Source organism: Gekko japonicus, unplaced genomic scaffold (genome assembly GCF_001447785.1).
Source record: "Gekko japonicus isolate JY-2015 unplaced genomic scaffold, Gekko_japonicus_V1.1 scaffold202, whole genome shotgun sequence".
Classification (NCBI taxonomy): domain Eukaryota; kingdom Metazoa; phylum Chordata; class Lepidosauria; order Squamata; family Gekkonidae; genus Gekko; species Gekko japonicus.
The window spans coordinates 367,673-386,821 of NW_015170893.1; the positions used below are offsets into that span (position 1 = coordinate 367,673).

The window sequence follows — 19,149 nt, forward strand, 5'->3', positions numbered from 1 at the left end:
CTCCCCGCGGCGAGCCCCGCCCCCCTCCCTGCCCGGCCCCCCCGCCTGGCCGGCCTCTGCGCCCAGCCGGCCGGCTGGCCAGCCGGCTCCGGGGAGGCGGCGGCAGCGGTGAGGCCCAGCTTCCTCCCCCCCCCGTCGCCTGCCAGCCCGCCGGCTGGCTCCGAGGCGGCGGTGGCGGCGGCGTTGCAGAGCGTCTCCTGCGCATGCGCAGGAGACGCTCTTGCACTTTCGGGGGGATTTAAACATCCCCCCGAAAATTTTAAAAACTTTTTGTATTTTTGTGCACACATGGGGACTGGCCCACGTGTGCACAAACCTCCCCCAGCCCCCCAGCTGCCCCCTCCGTGCTGATTTAGCGATCCGCACGGAGGGGGCAAGTTGGCTATTAGATATATAGATTGAACACATGTTTTCTTTACAAGTGAGGCATTTCTCATGTGGCTCTACAAGTTGTAGAGCTTTACTGAAGAGAATTCTTGGAATTGACATTTGGGGGTTTGTCCATACTTGCTCAGTTATCCTAAAATACATTGGCATCAACATCCTAAATTGGAGTTTGAAGAAGATTCTATGGCTATTTTTCACTGCTTTCCTGTCTTTAAAAATTTGTAAAATAAGGGATAATACTTTGTTAGAAACATTCCCAAATGATCAAATCCTCACAGATTCATAATTTTTAAAAAGAGCACTCCAAAACCAATAACATAGCCTCTGATTATTTATTTTTTTTAACTTAGCAAGAATCATTGTGGCTGAGCTGGTTAATTTGCAGTGGTGGCTGATCTTTGTCTTTCATTCTTTATCTACAAGAGTTTCATTACTGCTTCTGTGGAATAGCTGAAGTTGATTTCTTGTTGTCAGTGACATCAGAAATGTGCTTTTCTGATTTGAAAGTTCCAGTAGCTTTAAACACTAGCTTTATAACTAAAAGGACTTCCAAATAATAATATTTGGGGGGTATGGGGGTAGGTGTTCTGCTTAAACTACCAATAGCAGTAGTACATTTAATGAAAGCCAGGCTTCTGTTAAGAGCAGCTGCAAGTAACTTTCTTTTATTTACACCTGAGAATCCTAATTAAACAGAGGTCCACTATTAACTGTGACCTGTTGTATGGTTCTTTTCTAGTGGTAATAGTGTTCTTCCCCAGCCGTACTAGCACATGTATAATCATGTATTTGTTTTTATATTGTACCCACCTTGGGTATTAAAATACTCAGGAAAAGGCAGGTATTTACATATTTTAAATAAATCGGTTTGTGGGTTGCTTACATTTGTATTCCTTCCTCCAAGGACCTTCATCTAGCACAGATTGAGGTTGTGTGATATCCTCAGACAACAATATGAGCTTATATATAGGTCAAGAAAGAGGCAGTTATGGAAGTTATCTTAGCTTTTGGATCCAGACCATCTTGGTACAGGTCCACTGTGCAGGTGACTGGGGGTGGAGTGCACTTTCCTACATTTGGGAGACAGAAACCAACCCAGTTATTGTGATGTGAGGAAACCTGTGTTTTGTTCACACTTAGAATTTAGTTTTCACACTGGCTGGCTGAACAGTTTCTGGTAGTAGCTGCACTTAAGTTACTTATTTAGTGTTTCACCTGAGTGTAATTACATCTTTGGAAAAATTAACCTTGTAGTGTCTCTGATTAAATTTATCACTGCCAGGACTTCAGGAGCTAACTTGTGTTTCTTTCCCTTGTTCCAGGTGAATGTACAATCTTTGCAGCTGTTCGTGATTTAATGGCTAACCTTACACTGCCCCCTGGTGGGCGTCCATAGGCTATTTTTAGACAAAGGGTAAAAATGAGATGAACCGGCAAAAAAATTTCTCTGAAATAAAACCTTCAGTTACATAAAATGGAAGAGACATTTTTGCGTGTCACATTTTTAAAAGAGCTAATACAATGGATTGGCCTACTTTCAGGGATGCACTTTCATCAGATTTTTTTTTTTTGTACAGTGCTCTATATAATGTTTTAAGGAAACATTTCAAACTAGTAATAGATTTATGTATCAGCTTGCCAGTAAATAGAGTTAATATTCTGTTTTATACTACAAAGATTATGAAAATGCCAAACTTGCTTATTTAAATGTTTTTCTTATGTCTTGGTGTAATAGTCTTTTTTTAAAAGGCAGGTCTGTCATTTTTTGAATACTGTAAGACTGTGACACACTTTATATTGAATCTGTATTTTAATATGACTGCTTTGAATCCTTACATTTAAAAAGTGGGCTTGTTGTAAACATGTCCCACCAAAAGCAATATTTAATAAACTAGATTTAAAAATTTGTGTGAGTTTTCTGTTGAACACTTCACCTACATAATGAAAAGAATCTTACGTTGCTAATTATAGAGCTATGTCATGCAACGAACATGAAATTGAGCCAACTTCAGAGGACGGCGGAAGACAGGAGGGCCTGGCGGGGGCTGGTCCATGGGGTCGCGAAGAGTCGGACTCGACTGTGCGACTGAACAACAACAACAACAATGTCATGCTTTTGGTGGGAGGTTCATAATAGCTTAAGGACACCTTCAGCAAACCAAATTAAAGAGTGAGATTCCTTATGAAATTGGTGAGATCTCAAAAAGACCAGTTAAGGGACAAGGCATATGCGTGTTTTGCCAGTCCTTGTAACCTTGGTTACTTTGCCCATAGCTGTTATAATGCAGTGGCTTGCAGAGCTATAAAACTGATCCTGTGTGCCCAAAGCCACATCCTGTGCTGCATGGCAAAGTAAACTGAGACCCAGGAGAGTAGTAGAAACAGTTTTGAATCTCCATATTACCACCAGATCTCCCTGGAGCTCATGTTGTCATCAAGAAACTATGTAATAGCATTCTGCAAGTTGCATACTATGCACTGCTTTTCATGGGGGCTGGGGAAAGAGAGGATCTTGGGGGCTCCTAAAGGCATTCTCTGGGTTCCACAAATCACAGTTGTAAGATGGATCCTGACTGCATGGCTTTTAGGGTGGCCTTTCTGTGCAGTGCACATTATACAATGTGGAGTGCTGGTATTACATAGTCACTCAAAGCCACCAACATGAGCTGCAGGGACATCTGGTGTGGAGGTTCCCCATGACGATAGTACATGTAGTAAATTGGGGTCCCCAATCTTTTTGAGGTTGTGGACACCTCTGGAACTTTGAAAGGGGGTGGTGAGTGCTGCCCCAAAATGGCTACCACAGGAGGCAGATCCAAAAGAATAGCAGAGGGGGGATAAAAAAGTAACCAAAGAAAGAGAAGGAGAAATAAATAGAAGGAGTTAAAGGGGAAATGGAACCACAAGCCTGGCTGCTTTTCAGTACTTGTCCTTCAGTGGCAGTAGCTGCTATTGCAGCCATGGACCATCCTTTTATTTGAATAAGGGCATCCAACAATTGGCTCTGTCCGCTTTCGGAAAAAGCTCAACGGGCACTGGGAAGAACTGGTTGGCGCCTTGGTGCCATGTTGGGGAACCCTATAGTAAATTATTAAAGGTGCCTACATGGTATAGCTGCTGTCTAAAACTGTTCTAGACAGCTTCTGTGTGGAGTCCATAATGTGAAATTCATATCAGTTATACGAATGGACACCCATCAGTGATAGTCAAAGTACAGGATATAAATGTCACAAGGATAACTAAAGATAACTTCATAAATAAGAGTGGCTTCAAAGGTAGCTTGGGAGAACGAAGAGCAAACTATCAGCAACCAGGAATCAAACATTTAACATTTTATTGTTTTGTCTTTGATATGTACATAACAGTATAGACCAATACAATACTGTACAGCCTTGTACTTGATACTATGTAAAGGCGCAAGGTTGGATCCAGAGGAAACTTTATGCTGCTGAAGAGGGGAGGGACTTCCACTGATTCCTCCCTCAGCAGACCATGTCCCTTCTCATGCTATTCCTTGTTCCCCAAGAGTAGCCTTTGGGGATATATATGAGCGGTAGCAGGAAAGAGAGAGGCAGAGAAATCCTGTTCTGCTAATGCAAATTCCTTCTGTCAGCAGGGATATTGTGCAAGATCCATGCAGATACACAAGAGCAGTTTTGTTGGATTGTACTACAGACCTATCAGCATCCTGTTTCCAACAGTAGCCAGAGATATGTTTTCAGGAATCTCACTCACTGTTCTTCACTGAGCTTCTGAACCTGCAGTTTCCATTGCTAGACACCATTCTTCAGTAGCTCCCCTTTAAAGCTATCTAAGCTAGCACTCATCAGCTTGCCTTATGGAATTCAGAATCACAAATGATATATTATGTGAAGTACTTTTTGTTTCTCCTGAAACTATCTGGCAAAAAGTTGATTGGGCTATTCTCTTGCATCTTAAGAGGGGGGGGTGGGGAAATCAATTTTCTCTAAACAATACATAATTTCATGAACTCCATGCTTTAAAATGCTCCCAGTGTTTGATCTTTCCTTGAAGGAAAGGTGCCCAACCACTTGATCACTTTGATCTTTTCTGCACAATTTCCAGTCCTGTATATGAGATGAGTAGTCCAGTGTTCAAAATGTAGTTGTACCCAAGATTTATGCTAGTGCCATGATGATGCCGGCAGTTTATTTTCAGTCCAATTCCTAATAATTGTAGGAATGTTTTGAGTTGACAGGGCTATTCAATTACTGATGGTTTACAGTTTATCAGTATTGAGGTTAAGTTGGTATGTTTTGCCCTAATGTGTATTGTGTTACACTTACATTGAACCTGATTTCGCTGAGAGCTGTTTGGAGTTTGTATGAATATTCACCATCTTGAATAATTAGGTGTCATTTGCAAACAGAACACCTCACTGCTCTAGTCCGACTTTGGAATGTTAAATAGTACCATTCCCAAAACAGATTCTGATGGATGTCTCTGCTTATTTTCCATGTTTACTCCTACCCTCTGTTTCCGTTCTTCAACCAGTTACCAATAGGTGAAGGCAGCCTTTTATATTTTTATTTTTTGCAGAAGCATTACCAACGTTGAGTCTTTGGTTAATAATTTAAGTGTTAAATAATGCTCACCACTAATTTACCTAACAAAGAAGGGGTGTGTGTGTCAGAGTTTCAGGGAAGTAACTGCCAGATTGGTCATGCCTCTTTAAAGCATGTGGTGAAAAGGGCATTTATGGCCCTGTTCACATGGAGCATTTGCTGTGTTAAAGAGACGGATGATAGGGGGATTTTCCGGGCACGATCACACCGCAACATCTGGGAAGCGTAGTGCTCCTGTGGCTTCCCTCGGATGGGTGTTAAAAAACTAGTACCTCCAAGGTACTAGTAAACATTTGCCACAGGCTGCCTCCAGACGCCCATGGTGTGATGTGCCAGCACTGAGGGAAGGACCCCTGGTGTGCCACCGCAGGTCTGATTGTGTAATCACAGATCAAACTGTGCCGGGCAATTAGCCACGCCTCCCCCCAATATCTGGCCAGGGACCTATATTTTACAAAGTTGGTCTGTTTTAAAGAATGTCTCATGGCAAGCTATCTAAACTTTCTTTTGTGAATAGGAAAATTTACCGAAGTGGGGAATGCCTGCTATTATCAGGTACTCCATTCTGAGCCGTTTAAGGTCTTATACGTTTATCTTTTTGACTTCTTGCATTAAAACTAGAACTTTCATAAACAGGAGTCCTGTGGCACTTTAATAAGGACTGACACTTTTTAAACGGCAGGACGAGTTTTTGCTAGAACATGCCAACATAGCCACTCTGCTGAAACGAAAACTTTGTCCACGTCTCCACTACATCAAAACTTATTAGGCAACCTGCATTTCAAAATACAACCGAAATACAACGGCTCATCTCCGTTCTCCATCTTTCCTCTCCAGTTGCAGATTACTTCCTCGGAGTTTCGGGTTCTATTTACGTAAATGAAGGGTTGTGGCAAATTAAACCAAGCAACGTTTACGAAAACCTGAGAAACTGGGCAAAACGGCAATGCCTCAAATGAAAGCTGTGTATAACTGGAAGGAAACCAAAACGACCTTTTGGGGTCGAGCGCCTTGGCAATGTTGACAATAGGCTCCTATTCCGGGTTTTCCCTCCGGCGTCGGCAAAAGGAGGACGGCGCCGGCGTCGAGCCCTGCCCAGCCCGACGCGGAAGGCGGAGTGTGCCCTGCCATGGCGCTGGCGGAACTGGCTGCTCGCCTTAATTGCACGGAGTACAAGAACTGGGTGAAGGCCGGCCACAGCCTCCTGCTGCTGCGGGCTGCCCTACAGCGTTATGCCGGCGAGCAAGTCCAAGCCTTCCACCGCCAGCTCGTCGCCCGCGGCACAGCTCGCCTTGCCCCGTCAGGCCGTAGCTGCAGAGGAAGGTGCACCCCTCGAGGCAGGCAGGTGAGGCACGTCGCCGCCCTTCTCTTCCTGCAGCCCTGGGAGCAGCGGAGAGGATTTCCGCGCCCTCTTCTCCGCCCCAGCGCGCAGACTCCTCCAGCCCCGCCTGGTTTCTACCGGTCGCCGGAGAACATGAAGGCAATAAATCAAACCGGGCGCGTTTTGCCAGTCAAAAACAAACGCCGCGCTCCGTTTTGTGTCTTTTTCTTTTTTCCTCGATGTGCTTAAAAAACAAACAAACCGGGGGGGGGGTGAGAATACTTATTTCTATCCTTTGTTCGCTCCGTAACTGTTTTGCTCCTCGTGAGGGGGGATGCGCGGCGACGAAAGGATTGGAGAGCAGACGAGACGAGAAAGAGTTAAGCATTTCTCCGCCTTCACACAGCTGTTTAAACTCGCAGTCTCCAAAGAAAGGGGGGGGGGGATCTTTTCCGCGGAAAGGAACCTCTAGCTGTCTGTCACGCCTGTTTTGAGACTCGAACACTCGAAAGAGCCCAGGCAGAGGCAACTGCTTTTGCATCTGTTCGTCGTCGTCCCCAAGTTGTGAGAGTGAGGTATTAGCTTCACACTATATATGCAGAGGGCGGGCGAGCGCGCGCTTCCCTGCACTTTCGCAGCGATTTAACTTCAGCAGCGTTGTCTGTGTTCAGTTGGAAATCTCGCTCAGCGTCAGAGCTCAGCGATGGAGTGTGTAGTTCCATCTCCTAGCTTTAATTTCGGTAGGAGTAACAGCTTTATGCAATACTTTTAAGGGTCTTAGATTAATTCTTTGTGGTTCTGATCTTGTGTGTTTATGACTTTATACGGTCTTGCAGTGATCCGGTTATTTAATGTGAAGTAACACCTACGTAGCAGTTCGAAAGCAAGAAATTGCAAGTAGATACATAGGTACCACTTTGGTGGGAAGGTAACAGCGTTCCGTGCGCCTTGGTGTTTAGTCATGCCGGCCACATGGCCACGGAAACGTCTTCGGACAGCGCTGAGCCTCCCAGAATGTCTCTTTAGCAAATAACCACTGCCCCTATTTCCTGTGTGAGCATAATGTGGGGCTGAGTGCCAAAACTCTAGTCACTTATTTCCCTCCACAAAAGAAATCCACTTCAGCCTTTCACTCCATCTCCTTTCTTTTGTGCTGTAATAGAAAAAGGACAGGAGCTACTTGTTGGTAAATTGTGTTGCCTGATCTGTTGTTCCTCAGGATCTGAAGGAGAAAGTATTGGCGATAGGGTTTATCAGTGGCCAGAAAGGGGAAACTGCTCTGCTGACATGAAGAAGCTAGTGGGAAAGCAACAAGTGTTCACTGAAGAGATTTAAAAATAGTGCATGCTCTCTCTTCCTATCCTCCTTTAACCAACCAATTAGTAGACTACAGGGAAGTGTCATAATTAATCCCTTTCTTTCCTTCCTGGCTGAAGCAAGCACTGCTCATCTTGAGGCTTCACTACGTGATGCACAAAACAATGGCAGATACTGAATAGGTGGAATTTCTTCTTTCTGTGGTCTGGTGCCAAACTAATCTGGTAACCATGCTGAATATTTAAAACCGCTAAAGGGTGGTAAGGTAGCATTATTTTCCCCAATAATGTTATAACAACATTTATTTGGCAGGCAATATGCAAATTTATGACGGATAAGAAGTTGAAGTTCAGCAACTGTACCATAATTATATATATATACAGTGTATAATGGTAATTTGTTTTAAATTATTCTGAAAGTGGTGTCATGCATTTTACAATAAGGACAGTTGAAAATCATGGACTATTAGAGGGAAAGAACTGTGTTTTGCTTTGCTGCCAGACTAACATGGCAGATAGAAATTCAGCACATACAGCTTTCATCGTCCTGATATCTTCGTTCTGTGGAATGCTGCTTCTGTTGAGTTTTTGCCTGTCAGACTTTGTAATTGAATTTATTTATTTATTTGAATTTGATGTAGTCTGGCAACCTGCTGAAGCCTGTATTGGAATTCTTGCAGGGCTTAACTGACACTCTGTGGCTGACACAATCCTAGGAGCAATGTCTTCATGTGTGTCTGCATTTATTAAGCTGGTTCACATATTTTTACCCACCAAACTCAGCCTCCTGGAAAGAGTACAGAGGGAGTGCCAAGAATGCACTGATGTGTATGGGAATCAGAATAACCCCCCTTTCTGAAGATTTCTAAGTCTGTTGCACAGCGTCCACAAAACTGATTCATCATGCTATGACTGTGTTTTGGTGATTTTGGGGAGATAGTTGAGTGTTTCTGTGTGGGATGTTGTCATGATCTGGGCTGTGCAAGCACGGCCTAGCTGGCCCAGGGAAGCCTGTGTAGCAGTGGAAGGAGGCTAGGCCTACAAATCCCAGAAGGCCTTGGAAGGTTTTGGAGCCAAAATTGACCAATAGGGAAGAAGAGGGCTGGGGAACAAAAAGGCTGGTGCCAGAGCAAAGGCTGTTCTTTTTCCCAGAGGGCAGAGCCAGAAGGAAGGCTGCTGCAGGGAAAAAACCCTCATCCTGAGGGAAGGGTGAGTAGTCTAAAGCCACTGCAGATAGTGAGCTAGGGACAGTATATTTAGACGCGTAAGGGCATTTGATTTCTTTTCACCCACTTACTGTTATTCTGCACCTTGTTATTTTACCTCCTATAAAATAAACTATTTTCATTGTTCACTTTGCCTGGTCCTCATGCCTATTATCAGGCCAAAAGAGAGATCTAAAGGTCTTGGGAGGGTGCTCTGGGCCTTCTCAAGGGAGCCTGGAACCAGAGTGGTGGCAGCGTCAGGTGACACCCCACCTGAGCCATGACAGATGTGTAGAAGAAAAGGAACAGGCAATTTCTTCCCATTTCCCAGTCTAAATCCTTTTGATTTTACTTTGGCTGTAGTTTAATCACAGGCCTTTGTCATATGTGCAGGCAGTTGTATGGGTGGCCACTGGAGATGTAATTGCATGGAGAGAGTTCCACATAACAAACCATTTGTGTGAAGCAGCTTTCTTTACAGTCGTGTAAATTTTGGTTGTGTAGCTGCAGACTGCAGGAGAAGGAAAAGGTGCTGGCATAGTTGAAATCCCTGGAACTGCACAAACGGATTTACGCAAATTGCTTGCTACAAAATGCTGCCTCCACATTGTTGGGTTTCAGATAGTCATTCACACTGCTGCTTGCCTATATGAATCAGTTGCAAAAATAATGATAAGGAGTGCTGCCCAATCGTTCTGCTTCAGATATGTTCCTCTACTAGGAAAAGGAACTAGATATTTACAAGATCCTATAAAACATCTATGCTACTGATATGAGTGGAGAATCAAGCTCTTCACTGCAGGAGTCTAGTGAAGTAGATTTTCCCTAAAGACACTGAATTTCCAAATCTCTGGTTCACTTTGCATCAGGATTAACAGATTTCTTGAGGGTAGGGAAGGTGGAGTGGCCTTCTTGTTGATTATGGCTCTAACTAGCAGTAAAGCCCGTTGTGAAAGCAACGAGATCTAGAAAGAGGCTCTGGGGCAGTGCTCTGGCTTTGGGCAAACAGTGTCAATTTGCTGTGGTGACCTCAGCAGGGTATAATGAGTCCACTGTTTTCTCCAGAGGAACTGATCTCTGCTACCTGAAGAGCAGTTGTAATTGTGAGTGATCTGTAGCCCTCACCTGGAGATTGGCAGCAATTGTTACCCAGGACGAAATGGCTGGTTTGGAGGGTGTAGTCTATGGCATTCTACCTGTCTGAGGTCCCACCCCTCTGCAAACCCCACCCTCTCCAGGCTCCACCCCTCAAATCCCCAGGAATTTGTCAGCATGTAGTTGGCAACTCCATCTCCTTTCCAGCTAGCCATCAACCTACCATTATCTGCCCCTTTGACTTCAGCTGACTTCTGCCCTCCCTTCTGCAGAGCAGTTGTAATTCTGAGTGCTCTCCAGCCCTCACCTGGAGATTGGCAACAATGGTTCCCTATGTGGGACTGACTGGTTTGGAGGGTGGAGTCTATGGCAGTGTACCTGTCTGAGGTCCCACCCCTCCTCAAACCTCACCCTCTTCAGGCTCCGTCCCTCAAATCTCCAGGAATTTCCCATCTGGAGTTGGCAACCCTATCAGGACTGGCCCCAATGTGTTTTCTCTCAAAGGCCAAAGTAGGTGACAGGACCAAGCTTAGTTGCCTACCAACAGGCACTGAGGGGAATGTAGGGTTGCCAGCTCTAAGGAGGGAAATACCTGGAGGTTTGGGGGGTGGAGTCTGTAGAGGGCCGGGTGACTGAGGCACCGGCCTTCTGTCGCCCGCCTTGCCCCCCCAATCTCGGCCCGGGCGACCGCGGCTCCCGCCAGCGGCCGGCCAACTCCAGAACCCCCCACAGCCACTCCAGCCAGGCGACGGAGGCATCAGCCTTCCGATGAATTAGCACCAAAGCTTTAAGATCTCTCCAGCTGTCACCTGGAGACTGGCAACAGCTTGTCTGGAGTGTGGGCAGTATGGCATTGTATCTGTCTGAGGTCCCCCTCTTCCTCCTCCTCCTCAGACCCCACCCTCAGCAGGCTTCATCCCTAAAATATCCTGGAAGTTTCCAACCTGGAGTTGGCAACCCTATGTCCTTTCCTGGCAACCATCAGCCAACCTTTACCTGCCTGTCTGTCTTAAGTTTTACAACCCCCCCCCCACAGCCTCTGCCTAGGGAAAGGGCAGCTGACATCATTCTCCTCTCCCCTATGAGATATGTTATGCAACTGAAAATTCCAACTGCCTTGCGGGGGGGGTGAGTTTGAGATGTGGAATGGAGTGAAGTCCAATCAGCTTCCACATGCAAATGACCTTGGAATGCTGGGCGGGACTGCACAAAGCAGCCAGTCAACCCAGCCAGTGTCTTCTGAGTGGCAGTTCTTCCGGCCTAACACTAAAGGGGCCAAATTTAGAATGTTGCGAAATAGAACATTGCTATTCAATTATTATAAGGGAGATATGACAAATTCTAGAAAATTCCAGCAACAAAGAAAAGCATCCTACAAAGCTCTCAGCTTTGGTTCTGGGACAAGAGTCATGCAATCAATGTAAAACATTGGGGGCTTTATTAATTGCGGTACTGTAGAAAAATCGTGCCCTGAGTTATAGGTACTACATTGAGCTTGTTGACAACAAAGTAAAACTACTAGTACTATATTGGTTTGCAAACTATATATACTGTTTATGCTGTTCTGTAAGTTTAATACTACTGACTGTTACTTTTGAGAAAAAACTAATAAAAATAATTTTTTTTTTTTAAAAAGGGCCTTTGCTTACTGGATGAAGCAGTTGGTATAGAATTCTGAGATGTTAAAAACGATAATGTAGGCAGGTGACTGGTGACTGGGAAGGGAACTACTTCAAAGTCAGAGTACTACAAATGAGGTTTTTTAATATGAAAGACTTGCAAAAATAAGCATTTTGGGAATTTTTCTCCCCTGCCTCTTCTCAGTCCAAGTCATGTTAACCACTGGCGGAATTTAAAGCAACATACGATTTGCCAGAGGAGTTGAAAAGAGAAACTGTAACAGGGCAGATAAAAGGAACAGATAAAAGAGAAGTGAATATTTGGATGGAAAATAAAAAGAACTGTTGAGCAGACATTTAAGAAGTTAACAGAAGCAGTAAGGTTAAGCTATCTGCCAGCATGCGTCTCAAAGATGATGTTTATAAGGTCAGGTTGTAACTTCATGGCCTGAAAAATTTGCTTCCTGCTCCTCTTTCTTTTTAAAATGTTGTCATGTACAGCTTGTTGAACAATTCTGGCGGGCTTGAACGTTTGCACAATGCTTTGTGTCAAGTTGGCTGGTCCTAATAAAAGGTATTACATGGATTGTGTTGTTGTGTTATAAGCAGAAACTCTAACATGTGTAATGTTCCTCGCTGCTTCAGAGGATTGCCATTTTGGTCTGCAGTAAAACAGCTAGATACAGTCCAGTGCAAGAGCCCTGCTAGGAAAGAAAAGTATGAATCCTTCTGTTATGAGCCTGGGCCTGCTAGTGAGGCCTAGTGGTTCTGGGAAAGCTTGGATTAGACTGAACAAATGGAGACCCGCAAGAAACTGGTCCAAAATCACCCACTGCACTTCCACAGTAAGATGGCGATCTAAACCTTGCAAACCCTGCTCTGAAGCTCTGAATATTATACTACACTGACATTCATAGGGTGGCTGCTGTTAAACAGTAGCATAACAACAGGCGAAGTACACAGTATGGAAAGCAAACCGACAAAAACCTGTGTACAAATGCACTAATATAGAAACAATTACTCTAAATACTGTATTATTAAATTTCAATTCAGAAAACCTGAAATAACAATTGGGTCAGAATTTCATCTGACATACAATTATAGTCGTAATATGCATAAGGGAGTCAAACAACAGTGCTCAGAAATGACAGAAGAGCATAAGAGAAGCCAATGTTGGATTGGGCCAGTGGCCTGTCCAGTTCAATACTCTGTCACACAGTGGCCAAAAATGCCAGGTGCCATCAGGAGGTCCACCAGTGGGGCCAGGACACTAGAAGTCCTCCCACTGTTGCCCCACCACCACCACCAAGAATACAGAACATCACTTGCCCCAGACCGAGAGTTCCTATCTATACCTTGTGTCTAATAGCCACTGATGGACCTCAGCTCCATATGTTTATCGATTTCCTTCTTGAAGATGTCCATGCTTGTAGCTACCACTACCTCCTGTGGCAGTGAATTCCATGTCTTAATCACTCTTTGGGTGAAGAAGTACTTCCTTTTATCCGTTCTAACCGGACTGCTCAGCAATTTCATTGAGTGCCTATGAGTTCTTGTATTGTGAGAAAGGGAGAAAAGTACAGTTCATAGGCACAGCTGAACTACTGGGGAATATCTCAAAACATAAGGAAAAGTTCTGTGCCCCGCCCAGTCCTCCACAAATGTAGAAATATTATAGTTCATTGTTGGTCTTTGGTTTGTATCTTCTTTAAGGGCAAGCTAGGTATTGACAAAGAGCCACGTTTCACATATGCTTGATCACAAAGAACCGTCTTGCAACTATGTATTTCTGTAAATAAATGAAACATCTCAGAATGTATATTTCCAATATCACTCAATAAACAGAGTATTGGGAACCCAATTGCTGGAATGAAACCACATACCTGCAGACAACAGGGAAAAAACTCTTAACGTACTCACAGTCTATAATATTTCTACATTTGTGGAGGACTGGGCAGGGCATAGAACTTTTCCTTGTGTTTTGAGATATTCCCCAGTAGTTCAGCTGTGCCTATAAATTGTCATTTCTGAGCACTGTTGTTTGACTCCCTTATGCATATTACAACTAGTGTTCCCTCTAAGGTGAATTATTGTGAGCTAGCTCACAGTTTTTTAGCCTCCGGCTCACACATTTTTGTCTTAGCTCAGGAAGGATGGGTCCAGAGCAAACTAATTTATGCAGTAGCCAAATCACTCACACACAACTTTAATGCCAGTAGCTCACAAAGTAGAATTTTTGCTCACAAGACTCCGCAGCTTAGAGGGAACATTGATTACAACTATAATTGTATGCCAGATGAAATTGTGACCCAATTGTTTCAGGTTTTCTGATTTGAAATTTAAGAATACAATATTTAGAGCAATTGTTTCTATATTAGTGCATTTGTACACAGGTTTTTGTCAGCTTGTTGAACAGTAGCAAGCAGCCAGGCCTAGCTGGATCATGTAAATCAGGTGGTATCCGTTCACCCAGAGGGTGCTTCTAGGCCTAGGTTTGCCAGCTTCCAGGTGGGACCTGGAGATCCTCTAGAATTACAACTGGACTCCAGAGATCTGTCCCCCTGGGGAAAATGGTTGGACTCTGTGGCACTATATTCCATAAGGCCTTTCCCCACCTCAAACTCTACACGCCTCAGAGTTCACCACAGAATCTCCAGGAGTTTCCCAACTTGGAGCAGGCAATCCTATTCCCAGGCCTGGGTCCAAACCCCCTGCTATTTAGCTTCCCCAATCTGAGATCCAATCCTGCTTTTTGCTTCCTCACCTTTCTGTCTGTCTCTCTGTCTCTCACTGTCAATGCAACGGGGCCTGGAGTAGATCCCTGCAGTCACCATTTCAAAAGGTGGGTGGGGAGAATTCAACCCTCTCCAAGTGTTTTTTTTAAACTTTTTGGATTTTTTTCTTTTTTTGAAAAGTTTTTTATTATTTTCTTACTACAAACACTACAAAAACACAACAAACACACGCCAATAAAGGTAGCTGGATTAATTGATCGACTACAAACACTAACACTAAACTAAAAATAAGCTATACAAGGATCATATATAACGGTTATATGCATATTTAGCTAAAGCTCTCTCTCTAGAAAATGTAATTTTGGAATATAGCTATTTTCTAGTGCTTCTATTTGTTGTTGTTCAGTCGCACAGTCGAGTCCGACTCTTCGCGACCCCATGGACCAAGTCACGCCAGGCCCTCCTGTCTTCTGCTGTCCTCTGAAGTTCACTCAATTTCATGTTCGTTGCATCTATGACGCTGTCTGACCATATCATCCTTTGCCGTCCCCATCTTCTTTGACCTTCAATCTTTCCCAGCATCAGGGTCTTCTCCAGTGAGTGCTCCCTTCTCATTTGGTGGCCAAAGTATTTGAGCTTCAGTTTCATTATCTGGCCTTCCAGGGAACAGTCAGGGTTGATTTCTTTGAGGATTGACTGATTTGTTCTTCTTGCAGTCCAAGGGACTCTCAAGAGTCTCCTCCAGCACCATAGTTCAAAAGAATCTATTCTTCGGCGCTCGGCCTTCCTTATAGTCCAACTCTCACAGCCATACATGACTACTGGGAATACCATTGCTTTGACCATGCGGACTTTTGTTGGCAGGGTGATGTCTCTACTTTTTATCATGCTGTTTAGGTTCGCCATCACTTTCCTCCCAAGGAAATCTTTTAATTTCATGGCTGCTGTCACAGTCTGCGGTGATCTGGGATCCCAGGAACGTGAAGTCTGTCACTACTTCCACGACTTCCCCTTCTATTTGCCAAGGAGTGATGGGGCCGGATGCCATGATCTTAGTTTTTTTGATGTTGAGCTTCAAGCCCACTTTTGCGCTCTCCTCTTTTACCCTGAGCAAGAGGCTCTTTAGGTCCTCTTCACTTTCTGCCATTAGAGTGGTATCGTCTGCATATCTGCTCGCTGTAGATTCCAGGCCTTCCAACCCATGTGTGCTAGTTTCTTCTTCGATAGTTTGTTCCTCTGCTTTATCTTTTTCGGTTGCTAATTTTTGTTGCTGTTCCAAGAACATCTTCACTTTTAAAACAGAGTCTATCTTTTCTTTTTTATCTGTGTAGTTGAAGACCAGTCCTTCGGGTATTATCCATCTGTAGGGAGTGGAGTTTTTCTGCAAAAAGCTGGTTAAGTTTTTGTATTGGGTCCTCTTCTTTCTTATTTCAAATAGAATGTCCTTTAAGACTCTAATTTCTTCGTCTTTGATTTTTAAGATTGTCCCATTTGTGGCCTTGAGCACCACGCCTCTTGTTGATGTTTTAGAGAATCTTGCCACTATCTCACCAAGGTAGGTTCTTTTTCTTAATAAATTCTGGATATGTCCGATAGATCATATCCTGATCACTTTGCAGTGTATCCGCCGTTAAACCTGTCATTGAGGCCAACGCTTCACTTAAAATTTCCTTCAGATTCTCGCCTTGCTGTTCAGGAACACCTTGAAATCTTGCCACTATCTCCCCTAGGCAGGTTCTTTTTCTTAATAAATTCTGGATATGTCCGATAGATCATACCCAGATTGCTTTGCAGTGTATCCGCCATTAAACCTGATATTGGGGCCAATGCTTCATTTAAAATTTCCTTCAGATTCTCGCCTTTCTGTTCAGGAACACCTTGAAATCTCAGAACAAACGCTGATTTTTCCATTTGTAGTCTTAAAAGTTGTTTTTTATCAGAGGATCTTTGTTTTTCCATCACCTCCAGTCTTTGATTAATTGCTTTTGTTTTGGTTTCAACCTTTTTCACTGATTTTGCAGTCTCCTCTGTTTTTAAGTTCATCTCTTTAATCTGTCTTTGGAATGCATCAAAATTCTTGTTGAGGTTAGTCATCTGCTCCAGCAGAGGGTGCAGTGCAGTAGCCAACATGTTCAGAAAGTCAGTATTTACTTCCGGTTTGGTCGCCGGATGTGTTGATCTTGTAATTCCAGGACAGTGTCTCGGTCTTGTCACCATCTTATCTGCCTGCCCAGTCATTGTTTATATTTCAAGGAAAGTTTTTAAAAGTCAGTAAAAAGATGCTTCAAAGGCTCGCTTTAATTGGATTTGTGCTTTGCTTGAATCAATAGACCACCACTGTTTCTCCTAGCCCCTTCGCTAAAAGAGTCCGCTTAAAGTTGGGTGTGTGTGTGAGCTAACTCCCTCCCTCTCCTTCGGTGGCATCTGGGGCTTCGGATTTGCGCTTTGCCAAATACCCAGTCAAAAAGGAATTGGCACTCATGCTTCATTCCACGCCTGTTGTGAAGGTAAGGAGAGCTTTATTTTCACTGGATCTCTTGTTCGCCCACCTGGTGTGCGCCTCTGGGAGCCATGATGGTGCTGCGGCGACGGGACATATCGGGGCTTGGAGATGCCTCAATTCCTTGGCAGCAGCCTTGGGAGAGGCACCCTACAGCGCTCCAGGGTGGGATTCCCCTACAAGGACACCGGGGGGTTCTGGATCCACCGCCCCCCCTGTCTGCCGCGTCACAGGCCACTCCTTTTGGAGCCATGAAAGTCGCCGAAACTGGAAGTCTCTGGATTCCCCCCCCCCTGCAGACACAGGGAGTCTCCTGAGTCTGTAGAAGAAGAAGAGATTGGATTTATATCCCGCCCTTCACTCAGAGTCTCAAAGTGGCTTACAAACTCCTTTCCCTTCCCCTCCCCACAACAGACACCCTGTGAGCTAGGTGGGGCCGAGAGAGCTCTGACAGAAACTGCTCTTTTTCAAGAATAGCTCTGACAGAACTGTGGTTTGCCCAAGGTCATCCAGAAGCTGCAAGTGGAGGAGTGGGGAATCAAACCTGGTTCTCCCAGATTAGAATCCGTGTACTTAACCACTACACCAAACTGGCTCTCTCCTGTTGGGGGAGAGTGATCCCCCTATCTAGAGAAATAAGTATCCACATTCTGAGAAGACTGTTGAGAATTCGATATATAGATACTGGGCCAACATTTCCCTGCCTGCAATACCTTCCTAGAAAGAAAAAATGATCTTGTACCTTCTCTAGAATTTTGGGATGATCAGAGGCAGCATTATTTCAAAACATTTTCTGATTTGAGATTTTATCTTTACTCTTGCATATTTGTGCAATTCTTGTTATGCACATGGATATTTTATCAACTGCAGTCAGAAACCAAGAACCACATTTTAAGGTTGTAGTGTTTTGTTCAACCTTCCTGCTTCTTCAGCATCTTTGTTTCTGTTCTCCCCCCGCCCCCACATGCACACACAAATTTTGTCAGCAGCAAAGAGCCCCATCCCCAGGCCATCAATCAGATTGTGTGATGTTCTTCCAGAAAAGTTTGGAGAAGAGATTGAATTGATTTAATTATCATCGGTGTTTCCTTTTCTTTACACTCCTGATATGTTCTTTGTCTGTCTGGTTATGAACTGTTAGAACTATCATATTGTAAAATTCTGTTATCCTGATTCCTTGTAATTGTTGTTGTTGTTCAGTCGCACAGTCGAGTCCGACTCTTTGTGACCCCATGGACCAGATCACGCCAGGCCCTCCTGTCTTCCGCCATCCTCTGAAGTTGGCTCAATTTCATGTTCGTTGCATCTATGACACTGTCTAACCATCTCATCTCATTTTTGACCACGTCAAGCTTACCTTGATTCATAGATCTTACATTCCAGGTTCCTATGCAGTATTGTTCTTTGCAGCATCGGACTTTCCTTTCACCATCAGACACATCCACAACTGAGCGTCCTTTCAGCTTTGGCCCAGCTGCTTCACTCTTTCTGGGGTTACTTGTACTTGCCCTCTGCTCTTCCCCAGTAGCATATTGGACACCTTCCGACCTGAGGAGCTCATCTTCCGGCGTCATATCTTTTAGCCTTTTGATACTGTCCATGGGGTTTTCTTGGCAAAAATACTGGAGTGGGTTGCCATTTCCTTCTCCAGGGGATCACGCTTGGTCTGAGTTCTCTGCTGTGGCCTGTCCGTCTTGGGTGGCCCTCCATGGCATAGGCCACAGCCTCATCGAACCACGCAAGCCCCCTCGCCACGACAAGGCAGTGATCCATGAGAGGGCCTTGTGATTGAGGGAACTCCAAATTAAACTTTCTCTACTGTCTCCCTTTTCTCAAAAGTTTAAACCACGGGTTTAAATTTCAGCTGTTTCTTTTTCCTTTGTAGTTTCAGCCTGCCTGCTCCTTATGCAAAGAATGGAAGACGGAGATTTTGAATCATCACACGCACAGGAATGGGGAGGTTAACTGGGGAAACTGCAGACCGTGGCTTTGGCCTTCTAACTCATGGGAGTTTGCAAAGGTAATATTAGATGGTCTTTATTAGTCAGATTCTACTGTAGTTTTCACTTTTCGTTATTCAATAATCCTTTGGCACAAAGTATGCATTAGGGTAGTACAACTGGGGGCTCCATGAGGATTTGTGTGTGTGAGGGGGATCTCATTTTCCTCTCACTCAGTATTTTCTCTTGTCCATCACTGAAAGCTCCCATACTCTCTCCCTTTTTCTTGTTTCCTTCCCCATCCACCAGCCAACCTGCCTTTATCTGTCCTCCTGTCTTCAGCTTACATCCTTCCCTCCCTCTGGTAGTGTTTACCCAAAAAACTATGGTGCTGTTGTGCAGTGGGGAATCTGTAAGGGTTTGCATGGGGCACTTCATCTCCCTT

The 19,149-nt window shown here is 44.3% G+C and overlaps 2 protein-coding genes across 4 annotated transcripts in view; both read left to right on the forward strand.

Moving 5' to 3' along the window:
- MED14 (mediator complex subunit 14) overlaps positions 1–2,072 on the forward strand; it is a 50,955-nt gene extending 48,883 nt beyond the window's left edge. The window contains exon 31 of the mRNA XM_015418484.1: positions 1,710–2,072. Within this exon, the coding sequence (XP_015273970.1) occupies positions 1,710–1,783 (74 nt within the window). The 3' untranslated portion in view covers positions 1,784–2,072. The remainder of the gene's footprint in view (positions 1–1,709) is intronic.
- Positions 2,073–6,091: 4,019 nt separating this feature from the next.
- The window catches only part of LOC107116543 (chromosome unknown open reading frame, human CXorf38), a 35,894-nt gene continuing 22,836 nt past the window's right edge, over positions 6,092–19,149 (forward strand). For 2 of the 3 annotated variants that reach the window (XM_015418470.1, XM_015418472.1), the window contains exons 1-2: positions 6,092–6,318; positions 18,650–18,784. In XM_015418470.1, coding sequence (XP_015273956.1) covers positions 6,103–6,318; positions 18,650–18,784 — 351 coding nt within the window. In that variant the 5' untranslated portion in view covers positions 6,092–6,102. The remainder of the gene's footprint in view (positions 6,319–18,649; positions 18,785–19,149) is intronic. The other variant, XM_015418471.1, reaches the window with a different exon arrangement.